Genomic DNA, 20,209 nt, shown 5'->3' with positions numbered 1-20,209 from the left:
TAGAGGGGACAAATTATGCAAAGACATGGAGGTCTGAGAGAGACTGGGGAACGTGCAAACTTGCAACTGGAAAACCGGTTCCTGTGGGGAAATGGCAAACGACGAGGCCAACGCGTGTCCGTCAAGCTCCGCTTCCGGCAGGGCTTGCTTTGTTGTTCGCTGCACTGTTCAGGTTCTGTGACGAGGCCGCGTGGGTCCTGTGAGAGGCTGGCATAGGTTCTTGGGGGGCTTTCTCTTTCCCTCCCTTAGAATGAATTCTTAATCTGGAAGCGACATTGATATCTTTGTCCTTTTTGTTAGCACTTACCCAATATTTGGTCCATCTTCTTCTTCTTTTTTTTTTTTTTTTACTTTTAATTTTTGCTCCTTTGCATTCTGTGCTGGGTAGTACTTCTGTGGTCTGGCGCTTTGGTCTGCTCAGATCTGGCTGGAGAGCAGGGGACGCGATGATCACATGCTAGAGACAGGGAAACCAGGGCTGTGAAGTCCTCACAGAGAAGGGGGTGCGGGTGGGGAGGAGATAACTGCCATTTTGGGTAAACAGTCACTGAGATGAGTCAGGCGCTGCTCTGTAATCTCTCGTGTCCTGGTGTTAATTCCCTCTCATCAGTGTTCACTCTACCCTGTGTAAAGGTGGGACAAAGCGGCGCCACCTAGCCTTTCTCCATCCTCTGGGCATCATTTGTGTCCACGTGGTTCTCAGGGACGCTGGGTAAAATGGTCAGTGTGTGAGCCGGGCCGTGTGTCTGTCCCCCTGGGAAGTTTGCTCAGGAAGCTCGCCCAGCTCCCAGACGCCGCAGGCAGGTTTCTGGAAAACCTCCAAGCCTCGGACAGACCCCATCGTGAGCAGGGCCCTGCCTGACTTCTCTCCTCCCTCCCGCCTGCAGCAGCTCCGGCCCAGTGAGTCAGCTCCCGCAGAAGAACCCCCTGCGAGCACGCCCTGCTGATCGCTCCCACTCCCGGGTATCCTCGGCCGAGAGCTTGTCCCTGGATGGCTTTTGGATGGAGGTGGAGCAGATCCAACAGAGGGATGAGCTGAGAGAAGAGGATGGCAGCGGGGGCGAGGGCCGGCCGCCAGAGGGTGAGGAGCGCTGGCAGGGGCTGCTGGGCGGAGGGGGGCCCCTGTGGCAGGGGCTGCTGGGCGGAGGGAGGCCCCTGTGGCAGGGGAGACATGTGCATGCTCCAGGCACAGACCATACGTGCAAAGGCTTTATCTCTCTCGGGCTGTTGCAGTAGCTTCTTCCCTGGTCTCCCTGCTCCACCCTTGCTCCCTTGTCATCCTAAATTAGGTGTCGTCCCTCCATATTAGGCCAGTCAGCACACGTGTATAATTGCCCCTTTCTTGCCAGGCACTGTGTTAGGCACCAGGGATACAACAGTGAACACAACACAGCCTCCCCGTGGAGCTAACATTTGAGTGGAATCCTAAGTCTTTTGCTCAACATCCCACAGGTGTCCCCACCTCTCTCAGCGTATCTGTTATCCATTACTGCGTAATCCACCGCTGCAGACTGAGCGGCGTACAGCAACTATCAGCATCATCATTATTATTCTCACCGTGTCACCGTTCTAGGGGTCGGCCACGCTCAGCTAGGCGGTCCTCACTCTGGGGCTCTCATGTGACTACAGTCAGATGGTGACCAGGGCTGGAGTCTCAAAGGATCTCTCACTTCTGAGTCTGGTGGTGGCTGCGACGTCAGCTGGGCCTCATGTAGGACTGCAATGCCGACGGTTTGCTTCTGTGTGGGCCTGGGCTTCCTCACAGCTAAGCAACTGGATCCCAAGAGCAGGAGGAGAGAGAGAGAGAGACAGCGAGAGAGTGAGAGAAAAGAGGCCGAAGCCGGCTCGCCGTTCACGACCCGGCTTTGGGAGGCAGGCAGCGACACTTGTACCACATCCTGTTTCCCTGCGCCCAGCCCCTATCCCAGGGGCGGGAATTGGACCCCACCTCTTCATAGGGTGAGTGTCAGAGAAGTTGAGGACACGTAAAACCTGCACATCACAGCTTACGAGGCTTTACAAAATCGGCCCCAGGCCCCTCTGCCTCAGGGCCTCCCACCGGCTTCCTAGGTCTCCACTTCTGCCGCCACTCAGGCCTCCTTGCTTCCTTGATCAGGAAAGCACACTCGAGCCTCTGAGCCTTCGTCCTCACTGTTCCCTCTGCCTGTAGCGCCCTTCCCTCAGGGATCTGCCTGGTCTGTTCTCTCCAGTCAGGATTGGGCTCAAATGCCACCTCCTTGGAAATCTTGACTTCCTTACTAGTAAGTAAAACAGCACCCCGCCCCTCACTCTCTAGCCCCTGGACCCACTTTATTTAGCGTTAGAGCACATAGCCGCACCGGACATGACACAGTGCATTTACTTGTGCTTTGCCTGTGTGCCCCAGTGGAATGTAAGCTCCAAGAGGTCTGGGCCATTGTCCATCACTGCTGTACCCTCAGGCCTAGAACAGAGCCAAGCCCATTCTTGTACTCCTTCCTACGTGTTCGATGAATGAGGGAACGGAAGGGCATTGACACAGAAACCTGGATTTGGCATGAGTCAGCGGTGCTAGCCCATGGTGTACAACATGTGTGGTCATGCGGGAGACTCAGAGCTCCTAGGGTACCTTCAGGAAACACTGGTGTTTGGAAGAGATCCCGAGGTTAGAGGAGAGAAACGGGTCCTGGCATCACAGTGGAATCGGTGCCTTCACCAGCTGGCACAGGTAGGGGAGGACCCACAACGTTGTGGCCGCCCTGGCAGCGTTTGTTTGGTTCCCAAGTGCATGGGGGATGCTGTGGGGAAACGTCTGTGCGTGGCACAGCCCAGGCTGCCTGCCGTAAAAGCAGTTTTGATAGTTTGAACCACCAGCACTTGGTTGACTGATTGGTCAAACTGGGCACCCCAGCAATCAGCTCACACATGGGTACAGGTTCCTCCCCAAGTTCTTGTCTGTTTTCCCCATAATAAGGACGGAACTCACGGGTGTTCCCCAAGTGTGATCTGAGGACTCCATTGTATTAGAATCGTCTGGGCGGGAAGGCGGGAGTTCAAGTGCAGATTCCCAGGTCCTGAGCCTGAACTCCGGGGGCAGAATCTCTGGAGATGGGACCCAGGGACCTGCAGTCTCAACACCACCCCACGGTTTGGAAGAATGGTTTTGCTGTAAGACCATGACAGTTTCCTTACAAAGCGCAGTTGAGGGGATTATTTCAACACAAATAAGGTCCTGAATAGAGTGAGACTATCCAAGGGGACAGCAGCTGCTTGCCCGTGCTCTCCACGGCTGGGCCCATGTGACCCTGTGGTGATCTCTGTCAGATTTGGGAGGGGGGTGAGTTCATAGCTACATTCCAGTCAGAACAGGCAGGCGCCCCTCCTCAGCCTGCTGTTTCCGAGAGAATATGATTTTATAGGGTTAAATCCAGATACTGGTTAATGCCATCCATCCCCCCCAAATTCTCTGGTATTTTGTTAGATCTTCTCCACATTGAAGAGTGTGGTTGGTGTTAGTGGGTCTCGTGATCAGATATGTGGGTGTTTCTTGCACTCACGTTGAGTGTGTGTTTCTGCATGTGACTTGGTTAGTGCGTGTGGCTGAGAGTGTGGTTGTGTGTATTTATCTGGGTGGTCTCCCTCTATTGGCAGAAGGAGAAACTGAATCCCAGTGGCTGCAGGACACGGGCCTGTCGGACCTCCTTGGTGGCCTGGGCTTGGACAGTCATCACCGGGGGCTCCTGTCCACCCTCACACAGACCCAGGTGGCCGCTGTGCGCCGCCGGCTGGACATCTATTTCCGCTCGGCACGAAGACGCCACAAGGCACCTGTTAGAGATGTCAGGGACATCTTTGGGGGCTTCAATTCAGGGGTAAGTCAGCAGCGTAAGGGGGACTGCAGGCCCTGTCTGCTGGGCCCATTCACATCCTGAATGCTGGTCCTGCTGCAAGGCTGTGCTGGTGAGTGCTTGCATGCCACTGTGCCCCCATGTTGCAGGCAGGGCTGTCCGCTGTGTGTGCATTCGCCTGTTGCCACCACGTGTTCTTGCCTGGGCCTGAAAGCTTAGGTTCTCTCTCTAGATAACTGTTGTCAGGACAATTATGTTTTTATCAGTTGTATATCCTGCCGACACTTGTAACCTGAGAGGTCATGGGCATTTTATTCTTTCTTGGGATATTTTGAAGTGGCATGACACATGCTTAATACAATAGGCACTGAAGGCAGAGAGGCCTGGGCCAGCGCCCACTCCCCCACTCAGCAGCCATGGGGTCTTGGGCAAGATCTCTGCTTCAGCTGCTCCGTCTGTGAAGACGGGGTCGTGATTGGCTTCTATTTCCCAGGGTTGGGAAATAGAATTAATTGGGAATTGTCTGTAATTTGTTTAGGAAATGCCTTCAGAGAATGGGCATTCAGGTATGAAATGGACCCAGCTCAGTTCCGGGAGCCCTAAGTCTCCTCCAGGTAAGTGGCCTTCATTTTCCTGGGCCCTGGGAATCCTCCAGGCTGCACAGGGCTGCTCTGTGAGGTAAGAGAAGGTGCACACCTCTGAGCGTTTTCTCTTCCTGGTGGTTCCTTGCCTTCCCTGCTCCAGGGCAGTAGGAAGAAACCCCAAGGGACAAGGTCAGCCCTTGAGTGGGGTTTTCCCATCAGACCCATGGACCTTAGCCTGGAAAATTACTTCCTGGGGCAATGGGCCTTAGCTAGAAACTACTTCCTGGGGCAATGGGCCTTAGCTAGAAACTACTTCCTGGGGCAATGGGCCTTAACTAGAAACTATTTCCTGGGGCAATGGGCCTTAGCAGGAAACTACTTCCTGGGGCAATGGATCTGATCCCTAACGGTATTGATTTGGTCCTGGGGTTTTGATCCTGGGCAATCACTTCTTGGGGCAAAGGGCTTAGGAACTTACTTCCTGGGGTCACGATCTCAGCCCCCTGATCTTAGGCAATCACTACTGGGAAGGGCCGAAGCCTGAGAAATTTCTCCCTGGGGCTCTGGGCAGGAGGAGGTGGGAGGCGGCAGGTCCTGACTGCCTCTCTGTCCTGTTTCCCAGCAGCAGCAGAGCCTGAGGGGCCGCCGGCACAGGCTGGGATGGAGCAAGCCTTCCACATGGACTCTGCCTACTCGGAACAAGCCGCACTGCTCCTGCAGAGGGGCAGGCAGCCCCCGGGGGGCACCTGTGCCTGGAGCAAGGGGTCCCTGCCGGTGAGGATGCTGCCCAGGGGACTGGGGGCCAGGCCCCCCACTGACCATTCCTCTCTACTCCTTAGGAAATGTGCAGTAACCTCTACTACAGTGTAAAAGTGCTTTCATTCACTCAAATAGGATTTTGCTATTTATTTTGAAATAATTTTAGAGTCACAAGAAGTGGCAAAAATAGGAGAGTTCCCTTGTGCTATTCACCTGGTTTCTCCCAGCGATAGTATCTTAGGTAACCATTGTATGTCAAAGTTTTTTAAAGACTGACTTCCTATTTCTAAAGCATCATTGATGTTCAACATTATCATATCTTCTATCCTTGATGATTTGATTTTCCCGTTAAACTATGAATGATAATAATAATGCCGAAGATACCACATATGCTAGTAGACCTTTTACCATAGACCGGGCATATACCAAATACTATACATACATGATTTAATTTCATCTGTTATGTTCCTGTTATGTTAACGGTAATTGTGTAAATACTTAAAAATAGTGATAGTTATAATAATTGAGGACTTACTTTGTCAGGCACTGTGTTTTATCACTTTATCAAATTGAATCTCCCCCCAAAACCCTGAAGTGGATACTGTTATTAGCCCCATTTTACAGGTAAGAAAATTGACACACAGAAAGGTAAAATTATTTCCCCAAACTCACAGGTAAAGTCAGGATTTGAACCCAGGAAGTTTGGCTCTATGCACCACAGAGCAAGCACTGGGCTGTATGATAGCCATAACATTATGACCTACAACCACAGCACTTCCTTGCCCTTAGAGCAGTGGTCGGCAAACTGCGGCTCGTGAGCCGTGGTTTGCTGCTCTGTTGACTGAGTTTGCCGACCACTGGGATAAGGGCTTAATCGCAAGGAACAACAACAGCCTGTAATTATTGGAATCGAGAGTCTAGGTCAGTGGTCGGCAAACTCATTAGTCAACAGAGCGGCAAACCGCGGCTCGCGAGCCGCAGTTTGCCGACCACTGCCTTCGCGCACTCGAATGGGCACTGGGCCATAATCTGGTCAAGTCCTCCAGGCAAATACTAAACACATTTGCCCCTCCCTCTTGCTGTTTTTCAGACTTTTCACCTACGGCAGTGGTGGGGTTGGGGGTGGGGGGGGTGGGAGGGGGGGAACGGGGATATGCTTGTAGATCCCCACTCTTGCCTCTAGATGGCGAGGTCGAGCATCATTTATTTTTCAATCAATATTGAGGAAGAGGAGCATTGGGTTGGGGTCTGGCAGAGGAAGGATAGGGATAGGTGGGGCGAGGGAGAGCAACAAAGGATCAGAATCGAAGCAAAATAAGAGGCCCATGGGGGTGGTCCCTCTCCTCCAGCCCTCAGATTGGAATACAGTCAATAAAAAGAGCTGCCCATTACTGTTATGTGCTTGGCACCCTTTATACCCCTTTACCCTCAAAAACTATGGGGTAAGCACTGTTGTATGAGTACAAATGGGGAATTAGAGGTTCAGAATGTGAGGTGGAGGTCTGGTGGAGGTGGGCCTTGAACCTGGGATGAAATCCTGAGCCCCTGCTCTCATCCACTCTGCTCTTTCTCCCCCTAACCGCCTGGGGGTGGGATGGGTGAAGGATGGGGTGGGGGCGGGGCCTCAACACACTTACAGGACATCCGGCTTGCTTGTCTCTGCTTCCCTCCCTAGAAGTTTAGGATTCCCAAAGGCAGGCTTGGCTTGACGAGGATTGGAGACCTGTCCTCGCAGGACCTGAAGAAGATCGCTGCTCTGGCCCTCATCGAGCTGACTGCGCTCTGCGATGTCCTGGGCTTGGACCTGAAGAGGAGCAAGGCGGGGAAGCAGAAGGCAGCAGGTCAGCAGGCCAGCACTTCAAATCCCTGTGACTAACGTCCTGGCTTTCTCGTTGAGCGAGTTGCGTGGGGAATCTTCCACCAGAATATGTTCAGCTGCTTTATTTCCTTCCGTTACATGTATGTGTTTTGCATCTGAAAACAGTTCCTGCTCACTGTAGGAAATTTGAGAAGTAGAGTAAAATCCAAAAAAGAAAAATATAATTCAGATGTAAGCACTATTCGCTTTTAGAATATCATCTTCCTCCCCCACCCCATGTATATAAACCCTTTTTTCACTTTATATTTAGAATTATGGACATTTCTGGGTTTTTGTCTCATTCAGCTATTGCCACAATAGTGCTATATGACAAGCAACCTCAAAACTCATGACTTAAATCAACAATTGTTTCCTCTTGCTCAGATGTTGGTGGGTGTCCCCAGATTGGGCTCATTGATGCACATTCAACTTTGAATGCATCTTAGATTGTTTTAGAAAATACTGGTGAGGTTCTGGGTATTATTACCCTTCAATAGTGTATGAGACTGTTCATCTCACTGCATCATTGTCAACATTACGCATTGCAATTTTTTGTTTGTTTCTTGATAAAGAAAGGGGATGGTGGATGGGTAGACCAGGAGAAGGGGTTTAGTAGAGAAAGGGGTAGGCAAGTGAATGAGAAGGAAGAACATTGCAGAGCAGACTTGGAAAGATGAGTTTATCTGAGAAGCCTGCAAGGCGCGATGGTTGAGAAGACCTGGGAAGTACATTTCATTGGAACTTGCTCCATCCCTGCTGAGCAAAATCCTCTCCCCCAGACATTGTTACACTTGGCACCCAGTGCTCCACGGGCAGCAGCACCTTTTCTTTCAACGCCTCTTTATCCAGCTGAGACGTTCTGCTCTGTGATGCATCTAATGTTTTCATTATTGCTGAGGCCTCGTGTTCTGCCTGAGAGCAGGTTGAGCTCAGCCACCCTCCAGAGCTCAGTCCTCACACAGGGAAAGGAGTCTGATTCTAGTCGCCCAGGAGATGTTGCAGGTTGGAGACCAGCTGTCATTCCAGGAAGTGAAACGCCCCTTCTACTCTTTGGACTTCCCGCAGAAACTCGCCTCTTTGGGGTGCCCCTCGAAGCCCTGCTGGAAGCTGACCGCAAAGCCCTCCCCAGCACCCAGGTGCCACTGGTACTTCAAGCTGTAAGTTGTCCCCAGATTGGCCTCCTTTAGCTAGCCAGAAGCTGGCCTTGGGAGATACAATCAGAACCAGGAGACCTGGGTTCCGATTCTGGCTCTGGCACATGCTAGCTGAGACTTGGGTGGATTTCTGAACCTCTATGAGCCTGCCTTTCAGTGTTCGTGAAGTGGGGTTAGAATAACAGTATTCTCTTATTAGAGAGTGAATGAGGAAAATGCATATTTAGGGAAAAAGCTCCCAGAACAATGCTTGGCTCATGGAAGTGGCCAAGAAAGCCATTCTTCGCCTCCTAGCTCTCTCTGCCTTGTTTTCCTGGGAGACACACACGCCAGTTTGAACCCCACTTTTCAGTGGTTGCTGGTTTAAATGGTGGATTCTTTTTCTCACAGCTGCTGTCCTGTTTGGAAAAGAGGGGGCTGGACATGGAAGGCATTCTCAGAGTGCCTGGATCGCAGGCCAGGGTCAAGGTAATGGCTTGGCTTCCCCCACCTCGCTGAGGTTGCATCTCCCAGCATCCTCACGTGTGCGTTAATCCTGAAGAGAATCCAATTCACGGCCTGTTGGTCTCTGTTTGGGTCTGGAATTCAAGAGGGTTTGAAAGGCTAGAGGTGGCACCATATAGCATAGGATTGAGACTGTCGACATTTGTTGAGTGACTTACACACATCAGGCCATTTAATCCTCACAAAACTCCTTCGAGATGAGTGCTATTATTGTCCCCATTTTGCAGATGAGGAAACTGAGGCTCAGAGAAGTGGTGGAGCAACTTTTCCTGGAGCCTTGAGCCAACTTCTCATTAGTGCCCCTCTTTCCTTCAGGGGCTGGAACAAAAGCTGGAGAGAGATTTCCACACTGGCCTGTTTAGCTGGGACGAGGTTCACCACAATGATGCGTCCGATTTGCTCAAAAGGTTTATCCGGGAGCTGCCAGCACCTCTGCTCACTGCTGAGTACCTGCCAGCCTTCGCTGTGGTGCCCAGTGAGTGTCCCAGCCTTTGCATTTGGGAGAAGAGCTTCTGATGGCCTGGGAGGGAAGGTGGTGGGAAAATGGGACTACCTGATCCCTGCCTGACGGGAGAGGAGGTGCATGTGTGTGTGTCTGAGTATGTGTGTATGTGTGCATGTGTATTACCGTACTTTCGGCGTATAAGACGACTGGGCGTATAAGATTTTCCTGGGTTAAAAAGTCGTCTTATACGCTGGAAAATACGGTATATTGGACTATATTGATGGGATTAGATATAATGGATTAGATATATTGGACTACCGTATTTTCCGGCATATAAGACGACTTTTTAACCCAGGAAAATCTTATATGCCCAGTCATCTTATACGCCGGAAAATACGGTATGTGTGTGTGCATGTATGTGTGTGTTGTCTGTGAATGTGCATGAGTGTGCGTGTGCAGTGTGACGAGGCGAACCAATTGCATTTCTGACCCTGGGATATACCTCTCAGGCTGCATGTCTGGGCATAGGTATGTGCATGTGTATGTGTGTGTGTGTGCATGCACATGTGTGTTGTTTTTATTCACACGGTATAGTGAGCCTCAAGATCAGCACTGGTTGGGGCTCTGTCTGAGCTAATGCTAGCCCAGGAAACAGTTCCAGGCTTTATAAAGAAGGGTTTCCTGCCCTGGCTGGTGTGGCTCAGTTGGTTGAGCATTGATCCATGCACCAAGAGGTCACTGGTTCGATTCCCAGTCAGGGCACATGCCCAGGTTGTGGGCTTGATCCCAGGTAGGGGGTTTTGGGAGGCAGCCAATCGATGTTTCTCTCTCATTATTGTTTCTATCTCTATCTCTCTCTCCCTCTCCCTTTCTTTCTCTCTCAAATCAATGTAAAAAAACATTTTTTTAAAAGAATGATTTTCTGGAATCTCCCCTCCCCCAAGAATGGGGCTCCGGACTGAGGGAGAGTCTCTGAGCCTCACGGAGAGACTGAGACCAAGTCTGCCCTCTTCCCTCAGACATCCCTGACCTGAGGCAGCGCCTGCAGGCCCTCCACCTGCTCATCCTGATTCTCCCGGAACCCAACAGGAACGCCCTGAAGGTGAAAGCTACCTCCAGCTGCCTCCACTCTGTCATCTCAGCCCACAGCCACAGTAATGGCTCCAAGTGTGCCCATTCATTCATTCATTCATTCAACAACTCTGCCAGGAGCTGGGGTGCAGTGATGACCAACAGTGATGGCCAAGTCTTTCCTGAGACCTTTTCCCTAAAGGAGATGAGCCCTGAGAGGACATGGTGCTCACTGGAGTGTGCACTGCCCAGCATCGCTGTCAGTCCCAGGGAGAAGGCTCTCTGTCCAGATAAGATGGGTGGACACTGAGTCAGTGAAGTGAGGTTAGGATCATCCCTTCCTACAGGACTTCTCAGAGCCATGATATGCTGAGGCTTTGTGAATCTCCAGGTGGGACTAGAATGTGTAGCAGTTCCTGAGTCAGGTGTCCAGGGACCTCTTTTGTTATGGAAAGCATTGCATTGCATGGTGTTCCGTGGAGCACTAGTTTGGGAAATACTCACTTGGGGAACTCCCACTGTGTATTATGGGAGTGGGCATTCAGGACTGGGGGCTGGGGTTGGGGTGCAGCCTGGGCTTAGGTCCCAGCACCCTTCTGGCTGTCCTTGGGTCAAATCCAAGACATACTGCTAGGGTGTGGCTGTGAGGAGACCCCAGGTCTACTGGAACCCTTATCTGACGTGGACACAGGAGGCCCTGAAGGAGTATTTATAACCAGATAGACCTGGGCTCAAGTAACCATCACGCCTTGTGCCTCAGCTTTGTTGAAGAGACAGCCTCTTTGAATTTGTTTCCTTTTCAGTAAACTTAGGCTAATAATACCATCTGTGTGATTGTTTGTAGAATACAAGAGCTAATACATAAGGAATCACAGAGTAGATGATGTGGTACTTAGCAAGTGTTCAATACATTCCCTCCCTCCCTTCCTCCCATCCTCCCTCCCTCCTTCTATCCACCTCATCCACCACCCAACCATCCATCCATTCATCCATCCATCCCATCCATCCATCCATCCATCCATCCATCCATCCATCCATCCTTCTATCCCCGCTCCTTCTGTTCATCCTTAATGGCTATGTGGCCTTGGGCACATCCTCCAAGCCACAGTTTTCCTTCTCTATGTAATGGGTACAAATGGCAGAACCTACTTTAAAGACTTGTGGGAATTAAATGAGATGATAAATGCATGGAAGGTGCTAGCTAAGGCACCAGGAACACAAGGAACACTTAATAAATGGCAGCTATTACCACCATCTCCCTTCCTTCCCATTGTCTCTGCTTCCCTGTTCTTTCCCTTGCCTTTGGGGCAGATTCAGACACCCCAGATCCAGGTAAAGGAATTGTGTTGGACTTGCCAGGAAAATACCCACTTCCCAGCGTTGTGGCTCTTTTCTGCCTGGAAGTTGAAGTTTGACCCGGGTGTTTCATTAACCTCTGAGGGAGCAGGGAAGAGGGGAAAGTTTGGGCCATGTTTTGTCAGAAACAGACACAGAGAGGTCACAGGGTGTGCTGATGGCAAAGCTGAAACTAAAACCCCTATGCCCACCCCTAGCTCCTTGCAAGGCCCCCAAGTAGCACAGCAGGATGTTCTGGGGAAGGTAGGGCACCCCAGGGGTGTGCTAAGATTTAAAGAAAGTTCTGTGCCCTTCCCCAGGCACTCCTGGAATTCCTCAGGAAGGTGGTGGCCCAGGAGCAGAGCAACAAGATGACACTGTGGAATGTTTCCACGGTAATGGCCCCTAATCTCTTCCTGCACCGAGGGCAGCCCCCCAAACTCCTCAAGGGCAGGGAGAAGCAGCTGGCAGAGGGGGCTGCCGAGGTGGTGCAGCTGATGGTGCACTACCAGGATCTGCTCTGGATGGTGAGTGCTGTGGGCCAACTGTGAGGGGAGGGGGCACGCTGTCCACCTGGGTAGCAGGTATGGGCCCTTTTTCTCCTCTGGCTACAGCTGCTCTGTAGTCCCTGCCATCCATGATTGTGGGTACTGTCCTTTCAGATCCCTAGTTGTGTCTCTTCTGGGACCTTTGTTGGCTCCTATGTATGACCTATGTCTTCTTTTCCCCCTGCCTTAGTGTCTAAAAGGTGTCCACACTCCCACACCTCCCAGCCAATCTACAGCTATCTGGTCTACCCCAGGTTAAAGGTGTTCCCTAAGCTCCCACAAATAATTCCTTCACCTCAAAGCTTTAATGATGTTGAAAAAGCCACCCTCACCCCTGTTCCGCCTCAGGCTACGGACACAGGGCTTGCCTAAGACAAAGGCCTGAGCCAGATAACCAAGACACCCCCTTCCTCTATGAGCCTTGCCCAGTGTAACAATCCAAAGCAAGGACAAGGGGCAGGGGTAGGGAAAGATGTCCCTCTGTGGTGTGGACATGCAAGGCCTGCTGACAGCTGGGGGATGGAACAGAAACACTAAGTCCCCTGCAGCACTTGAGACTCCCATGGATGCAAGGTAGCACTGCCCAGCACTGCCCTCAGGCCACTACTTAGAAATGTGTAGCCTCTTCCTTCCATCTCTCCATTCATCCTTCCATCTAGTCACCCACCCAGCCATCCACCCATTCACCCACTCACCAATCCATCCAGCCAGCCAGTCATCCACCAACTCACTCACCCATCCACCAACCCATGCATCCATCCATCCATCTACCATTCAGCCATGCATCCATCCATCCATCCATCCACCCATCCATCCATCCATCCATCCACCCACTCACTCACCCATCAACCAATCCATGCATTCATCCATCCACCTACCCACCAATCGATCTATCCATGATCCACTTACCTTTCTTCCCTCCCTCCCTCCCTTCCTTTCCTCCTTCCTTCTTCCTATTCTTCCCTCCACCCATAAAGTTATTAAGATAATTTTCAATTTCAGAAACCAGAAAGTGAAGCTCTGACTTTTCTCAGTTTCTCCCTCATCACACCCAGGCGCCCCTTTGTGTTCTAAACACACCAAATGCCAGCTAGTTCTCCTCACTCATCCTGCACTTCACATCTCTGAATTTTTACTTATGTAGTTCACTCTGCCTGGAATTCCCTTACTTTTTTAGAAAGGATGGAAACTGGAAACCTCTGCTTATTCTTTTTCTTTTCTTTGTTTATTTTTTCTTTTTATTGAATTTATTGGGGTGATACTTGTTAACAATATTATACTTCAGGTGCACAATTCCACAACACACCATCTGTACACTGTATTGTATGTTCACCACCCCAAGTCAAGTCTCCTTCCATCATCATTTATCCCCGCATACACTTCTCCAATTCCCTTTATCCCCCATAAAATCAACACACTGTTGTCCATGTCCATGAGTTTTTTTCTCTTCTGCTCAACCCCTACAACCCCCCTGCCCTCTACACGCCCCCACAACAGCTGTCAGCCTGCTATCTATGAATCTTCCTCTATTTTGCTAGTTAGTTCATTTCATTCATTAGGTTCTACATATGAGTGAAATAATATGGCATTTGTCTTTCTCCGACTGGCTTATTTCACTTAGCACAATACTCTCCAGGTCCATCCATGCTGTTGCAAAGGGTAGTATTTCCTTCTTTTTATAGCTGAGTAGTATTCCACTGTGTAAATGTACCACAGCTTTTTTATTCACTCATCTACTGATGGACACTTGGGCTGATTCCAGATCTTGGCTTTTGTAAATAATGCTGCAATGAACATAGGGGTGCTTATATTCTTTCAAATTAGTGTTTTCTGGTTTCTTCAGATAAATTCCCATAAGTGGAATCACTAGGTCAAATGGCAGTTCCATTTTTAATTTTTTGAGGAACTTACATACTGTTTTTCACAGTAGTACCAAACTGCATTCATACCAACAGTGCACTAGGGTTCCCTTTTCTCCACATCCTCAACGGCACTTGTTTACTGATTTATTGATGGTAGCCATTCTGACAGTCATGCAGTGATATCTCATTACTAGAGGTCCGGTGTACGAAATTCGTGCACCGGGAGGGTCCCTAGGCCTGGCTGGTGATCAGGGCCAATCGGGGCCTTCTGGCTGCCGGCCAGGGCCTTCCTTCCTCAGCTGCCAACTGCTGGCCAGGGCCTTCCTTCGTTCTGTGCCACCCCCTGGTGGTCAGCGCACATCATAGCAAGCAATCAAATTCCTGGTCAAACTCCCGAGGGGACATTTTACATATTACCCATTTATATATATATATATATAGACTAGAGGCCCCGTGCACAAATTCATGCACCAGTGGGGTCCCTCGGCCTGACCTGCGTGATCGGGCTGAAACGGGCTCTCTGACATCCCCCAAGGGGTCCTGGATTGCAAGAGGGTGCAGGCCAGGCTGAGAGACCCCACCGGTGCACAATCAGGACCAGGGAGGGACGCAGGAGGTTGGCCAGCTGGGAAGGGACCACGGGAGGGCTCCAGAGCTTGTCCGGCCTGTCTCACTCAGTCCCGATTGGCCAGATCCCAGTAGCAAGCTAACCTACCAGTTGGAGCATCTGCCCCCTGGTGGTCAATGCATGTCATAGCGAGCAGTTGAGTGGCCTTAGCATATTATTAGCATGTTATGCTTTGATTGGTTGAATGGACAACTGGACGGCTGGACACTTAGTATATTAGGCTCTTATTATATACGATGGTTTTAATTTGCATCTTTCTAGTGATTAGTGATGTTGAGCATTTTTTCATATGTCTATTGGCCATCTGTATGTCCTTTGGAGAAATGTTTACTCAGGTCCTTTGCCCATTTTTTAATTGGGTTGCTTGATTTTTTGGTGTTGACCCTCTGCTTATTCTTCAAGACCTAGTTCAAGAGTCAACCCTATGGAAAACCCCTTCCCTTCCCCCATACAGGCCTGTACCTACAGCCCATAGTTCCTGCCTTCTCTGTGCCACTTCAGCTCTCTGAGGTCATATGGCTACTAAAGCACATCTGTATATATAAAAGGCCAATATGCAAAGTGTCCCCGAGAGTTTGACCGGGAGACTGGGAGTTCAATCACTTGCTATGACATGTGCTGACCTCCAGGGGGTGGCACGGAACATGGCGGGTGACCAGCGGCGGCAGTAGGGCACTGAGGGAGTGAGGGAAGGAGGAGGCAGGGAGGCGGGGAATCTGATCAACCCTGATCACTGGCCAGGCCTAGGGACCCTACCTGTGCACTAATTTCATGTACTGGGCCTCTAGTTTGATTCTAACACTTTTTATTGAAGGGAGTTTTAAAAAGTCAAGAAACGCCTACATGCCTTCTTGCTGTAAAGGTTTCAGGCAACATAGATGTAGATACACAAAATGGGAGAATTCCCCCTCCTTTTTCCTTCATGTGTATCATCCTGTTCAGGCATCACAGAGCCAGTAAGCAGAGGGGCCCAGAATGGAACCAGGCCTGTCAGACCCCAGAGCACATGCTCTTCATTATCAGGGTCACGGAGACAGGATTCTCCTGACTCCCCCTGCTGGCTTCTGATTCCAGAGAAGAGTATGGGTCCCTGTGGGAATTTGCCAACGCAGGGCTGGCTGGGGGTTCTCCGAGCATTAGCCCACTCCAGGTGTGTTTGGGGACATCCCTGCCTGAGTGCACCAATGAGCAGCCAAGCCACAGCAGGTGTAGGAGCCTCCAGCCAAACCCAAGGGTGGGCTCTTCGAGTCCCCTACTCTGTGGCCTTCTTTAGGGGCCAAATGGCTCCCCTCTTCCCACCAAACTAGTGCTTCAGCCCCAAGTTCAACAAATATGTATTGGCAACTCCGTGTGCGGTGCTGGGACAAGGAAGATGCCACAGGGACTGGCAGGCTCTGCCTCTTGCCGGCAGCCCCGTGCTCCTGCTAAAACGTGATTCTCTCTGGCCAGGTCTCCTCTTTCTTGGTCGCCCAGGTGCGAAACCTGAACGACAGCAGTAGCAGGCGCCCCCAGCTCTGCGACGCGGCCCTCAAAACCTGGCTGCGAAGGACACACGCAGACAGGGACAAGGAGGGGGATGGCCCCGAGGCGGTAAGTGCCCGCTCACACCCCAACCCCAGGCGCAGGGAGAAAGAGGCGGCTGGAGGGCGCCTAGCGTTCCCGCATCCTCCGGGTATTCGCTACCATTGCGCTTCCCGTTGCAGCCACCAGGGGTCGCGCCGGCCCCACCGCAGCGAGCGAGGAGCAGGTGTCTCAGAAAGCGGGGAGATGACGGCGCTGAGGATAGGGAAATGGCGTGGTGCAGGGACTTCTAGAAGCTGTCTTCCTTGCCCCATTTTTAGGCAGCCCTTTGTGTGCCTGGCGGAGGGTTGGGAAAGTGGGAGTCGCTTTGCGGGGTGAGGGGTGATTTGGACCAGGAAGGGGTAATAGAAGGAAAGGGCTTTCCAAGAATATTGAGTGCTCCTGGGAGGAATCCTGAACAGGGTTCCTTATTAGAGTCCCAAACAGAGAAATTGACCTGTGTCGCGTTGTGCATGATGTGCATGGGGGATGAGTATTTATATAAACCTGTGTGCGTGTGTTCGTAGGTGCATTTCATGCACTCCTGTTGTGTGTACCAGTATGAACGCATCTACACACATGTTTCTGTGCCTGTGTTTGTGTATGCACACTGTGGGGGCGTCATGTATGTGAACAAGGTATGATCTGTGAGTAAGTGGCTGGTGTGTATGTATACGTGTGCATCTTCTATTTTTAGTGTGGGTATTTATGGAAGTGCACCTGTGTGCATATTTATGTGCACACATTTGAATTCCAGGTATGCATGTGTGTGCCCATGCATATGGAGCTTTCTCTCTCTGCAGGCTCCCACAGTGGCAAAGATTCAGGTGGCCTGGCTTATCAAAGATACCCTGGAGGTGCCCCTGACCCCCAGCACCAAAGTGGCTCATGTCCTCAGGCAGTTCACAGGGCGCCTCAGCCCTGGTTTACAGGGTCAAGAGGGCAATGAGGACAAGGACAGCCTCCTCCCACGGTAAGGGGCACCTCCCCAAGACAGGGAGCAGGGAGCGATTCCAAGGAGGGGTCAGCACTCAGAGCTGAAGGCCAGCAGGCTGTTGGCCTTTCCCTTTCCGGGGAGATCAGAACTGGGTTCTCCAACCTTCGTAGAGAGCTTCTTGGCTTCAAATAAAGTGATAATAGCATTCATTTATTCAGTTTAACAGGTATTTCATGAATGCCTGCTATAGACCAGGTACCATGTGGAAGGCTAGAATCACAATGAAAAGAGCAGACAGGGGCCCTGGACTTACAAGCTCAGAGCCCTGTGGAAGAGACAGACATGTGTCAAATAGCCACAAAGGCAATATCAGGTAGTTCACAAACTGTATTCGGTTTTATAGGAAATACCGGGAACAATGTGAATGTAAGACAAGGTACTTGGTATAGTCTGGGGAATGAGGTAAGACTTCCAGACACAGAAAACTGCATGTGCAAAGGTCCTGAGGTAGCGTGACCAAAGAGCCGAAAGAGGATCAGAGGGGCTGATATGCAACTGTCATTCCAGGATGCAAGGAACAGCTTGAGCTCAGGTGCCTCCGTGATGGAGTTGGCAAGAAAGACCTAGCAGTGTCAGTCATTAGCAAGTGTCTAGTCCAGTTCTTGGACTAGTCCAGGTCCTCCTTGTGCAGATGGAAAAACTGAGGCCCAGAGAAGGGAAGAGGCTTGCCCAGAGCCACAGGCACATTGGGGACAGATTGTGGAATTGAATTCACATGGTAATTACATGATACTTATATGATGACTATAATTATCATGCATAATCACACAATACTCACAATTCATTTTAACTCAGAATTTGCCCCTCACAGCAGGCTCCTGTCCCCCCATGTCACTCCTCATCCCACCACTCTCGTAGCTTCCATTCTGAGACCCAGCAGGTAGGGGCCTTGTGGGGGGACCCACGCCTAGCCCTCCCCGAGTGCCGTCACCTGCCTCTTCCATGTCTCTGGCGCTGGGCTCCTTCGTGGCTCCAGCTTTCTCGGGAAGGTCCGTATGTCTCACCTCCCAGCTGGGACCAAAAATTAGTGAGGACTGCCCCTCCCAGGCCTGGGGTCTGGAAGCAGTTGCTGGTGAAAGACCAGTCGGGAGCCGAAAACCAGGAGTACAGGCTTTATTAGGGGAAAAACCTGCCGGGCTGTCTCACAAGGGGAGAACAGCAACCCGTGCAGAGGCGAGCACTCCTTCTGAGGGGAGGAATGGGAAGGAATGGGGGCTTAGTGTACTCGGCACGCGCTGATTGGTGGCTTAATGTATGGCCCATATAAGGTACATGGTTAGGCACTCAGGTACTTAGGAACAAGGGCTTACCTTAGGGTATTGGTCAGGTTCTGATTGTTGGTTCAATGTAGAGTCCATATATAAGGTACATGGTTAGGCACTCAGGTATTTCCCGGCTGCAGGTTACGTCATACTCTGCCCACCAGTTGGGGGAAGGGAGGATCTATCAGCTGGTCCTGTAGCCTCCAGCAGAAGAGGTCGGTGAGTCTCTCCTCTCTGTCTTGCAGCAGCAGGTTGAGGAAGTCAGCCGACATCGTCCTCTACGAAGTTGGAGGGAATCTCAGTAAGTTCCCAGCGGGGCGTGGGTCTGAGCCCAGGCCCCTGCAGCTCCCTGACCATGAGGGCTCACTGGGCCCCTCTCGGAGAGGCCAGAGTCCACCTTGGCTGAGCCTTTCCCTCAGGCCTCTGTCTCCCAGGAAACCAGGTAGGACCCTGCTGTGAGGTTAAAGGTCAGCTTGTGGCCACGCCTTAGGATTCCATCTTGGAGTTTGGAGGATGGCCTGCTGTGGCCTCTGGCCTGGAGAGGGCAGCACGTCTTGCCTAGTGCGGTGCTTTCCAGCACCGCCAGCGAAAGTGAGGCCTCTGGGCCACCGGAGCCGAAGCCAACTGCTCTGGGCCTATGGCCATGGATGCCTTAAGGAATTCTGCCAACACATATCCAGCTCTGAGAGGTCCCCGGCTCTGTGGGAACCCAGGATGGGCAGCTGTCCTCAGCTGCACTCTTTAGAGCAGAGTCTCAAACTTTAAGGGTGTGTCAGAACCACCCCGAGGGCCAAAACTGGTTTGGCTCAGTGGATAGAGCGTCGGCCTGCAGACTGAAAGGTCCCAGGTTCGATTCTGGTCAAGGGCATGTACCTTGGTTGCGGGCACATCCCCAGTAGGGGGTGTGCAGGAGGCAGCTGATCGATGTTTCTCTCTCATTGATGTTTCTAGCTTTCTATCCCTCTCCCTTCCTCTCTGTAAAAAATCAATAAAATATATTAAAAAAAAAAAAAAAAAAAAGAACCACCCCGAGGGCTGATAAGGCTCAGGTGGCCGGGCCCTGAGAATCTGCATTTTAACAAGTGCCCAGGAGCTATTGATGCTGCCGGTGCAGGGACTGGCCGTTGAGAGCCACAAGGCTTTGGGAGTAGTGAAGCATTGAGGGGTGCCTTGCAACGGAGGGAAGGAGGGGAAGGAGTGAAGTCTAGCCTTGGCCACAAGGGGGCTCTGGAGCGCCAACTGCATCAGCGTTTAGAGGTAGGGAGGGTGGTCGTCCTACCTCTGTGTCCGTCAGTCATTGGCTGTGGGCTGCCCCGAGGGCGGGACCAGAATCCCGCCCCACCCGCAGGCATCTGACGTCAGCGGAGGGCAATTCTGAGCACGGGGTAGCTGTGAGCCACAGCAGCCCAGGTTCACACAGGGGCGAGGGTGAGGAGCTTCGGGTGGGCCAGCGGCATCTCCCACAGACACCACCCTCAACCTCCTTGTCCCTGCTTCCCACAGGTGAGCATCGCCTGGACCCCGACGCCTACCTCTTAGATCTGTACCGCGCCAACCCCTATGGCGAGTGGGTCATTAAACAGAGCCCCACCTAAGCCCTGGACCGTCCGGAGGCCCTGGATGCCACAGCCCGCCCCGTGCGGTGTCGCCAGCGTGGGAGCACAGCTGCTGAGGGGGAGGTCAAGCTGCTCCTCCCAGGCGTCTTCTGGGCAGCGCCCCTCGGGTCCTGGAAGGGCTCCGGCTGGCCGGCTCCTCCCCCAGAGCCCGGGGGGGGGGGGGGGTGCCCTGGAGACGGGCCAGGGAGCTCTGTGGCCT

General features: G+C 51.8%; 1 protein-coding gene across 1 annotated transcript in view; it reads left to right on the top strand.

Moving 5' to 3' along the window:
* The window catches only part of ARHGAP40 (Rho GTPase activating protein 40), a gene marked incomplete at its 3' end in the record, with an annotated part of 30,413 nt that extends 10,424 nt beyond the window's left edge, over positions 1-19,989 (top strand). The window contains exons 2-15 of the mRNA XM_079783319.1: positions 888-1,081; positions 3,631-3,851; positions 4,366-4,441; positions 5,037-5,185; positions 6,846-7,011; positions 8,094-8,185; positions 8,573-8,650; positions 9,002-9,161; positions 10,151-10,233; positions 11,858-12,064; positions 16,025-16,165; positions 16,939-17,108; positions 18,640-18,695; positions 19,898-19,989. Coding sequence (XP_079639445.1) covers positions 888-1,081; positions 3,631-3,851; positions 4,366-4,441; positions 5,037-5,185; positions 6,846-7,011; positions 8,094-8,185; positions 8,573-8,650; positions 9,002-9,161; positions 10,151-10,233; positions 11,858-12,064; positions 16,025-16,165; positions 16,939-17,108; positions 18,640-18,695; positions 19,898-19,989 — 1,885 coding nt within the window. The remainder of the gene's footprint in view (positions 1-887; positions 1,082-3,630; positions 3,852-4,365; positions 4,442-5,036; positions 5,186-6,845; positions 7,012-8,093; positions 8,186-8,572; positions 8,651-9,001; positions 9,162-10,150; positions 10,234-11,857; positions 12,065-16,024; positions 16,166-16,938; positions 17,109-18,639; positions 18,696-19,897) is intronic.
* Positions 19,990-20,209: the final 220 nt, after the last annotated feature.

This window comes from Cnephaeus nilssonii (assembly GCF_951640355.1).
Source record: "Cnephaeus nilssonii genome assembly, chromosome: 11".
In the NCBI taxonomy this organism is placed as follows: Eukaryota; Metazoa; Chordata; class Mammalia; order Chiroptera; family Vespertilionidae; genus Cnephaeus; species Cnephaeus nilssonii.
The sequence above is the reverse complement of the archived record's forward strand: the minus strand, read 5'-3'. Positions and strand labels throughout refer to the sequence as shown.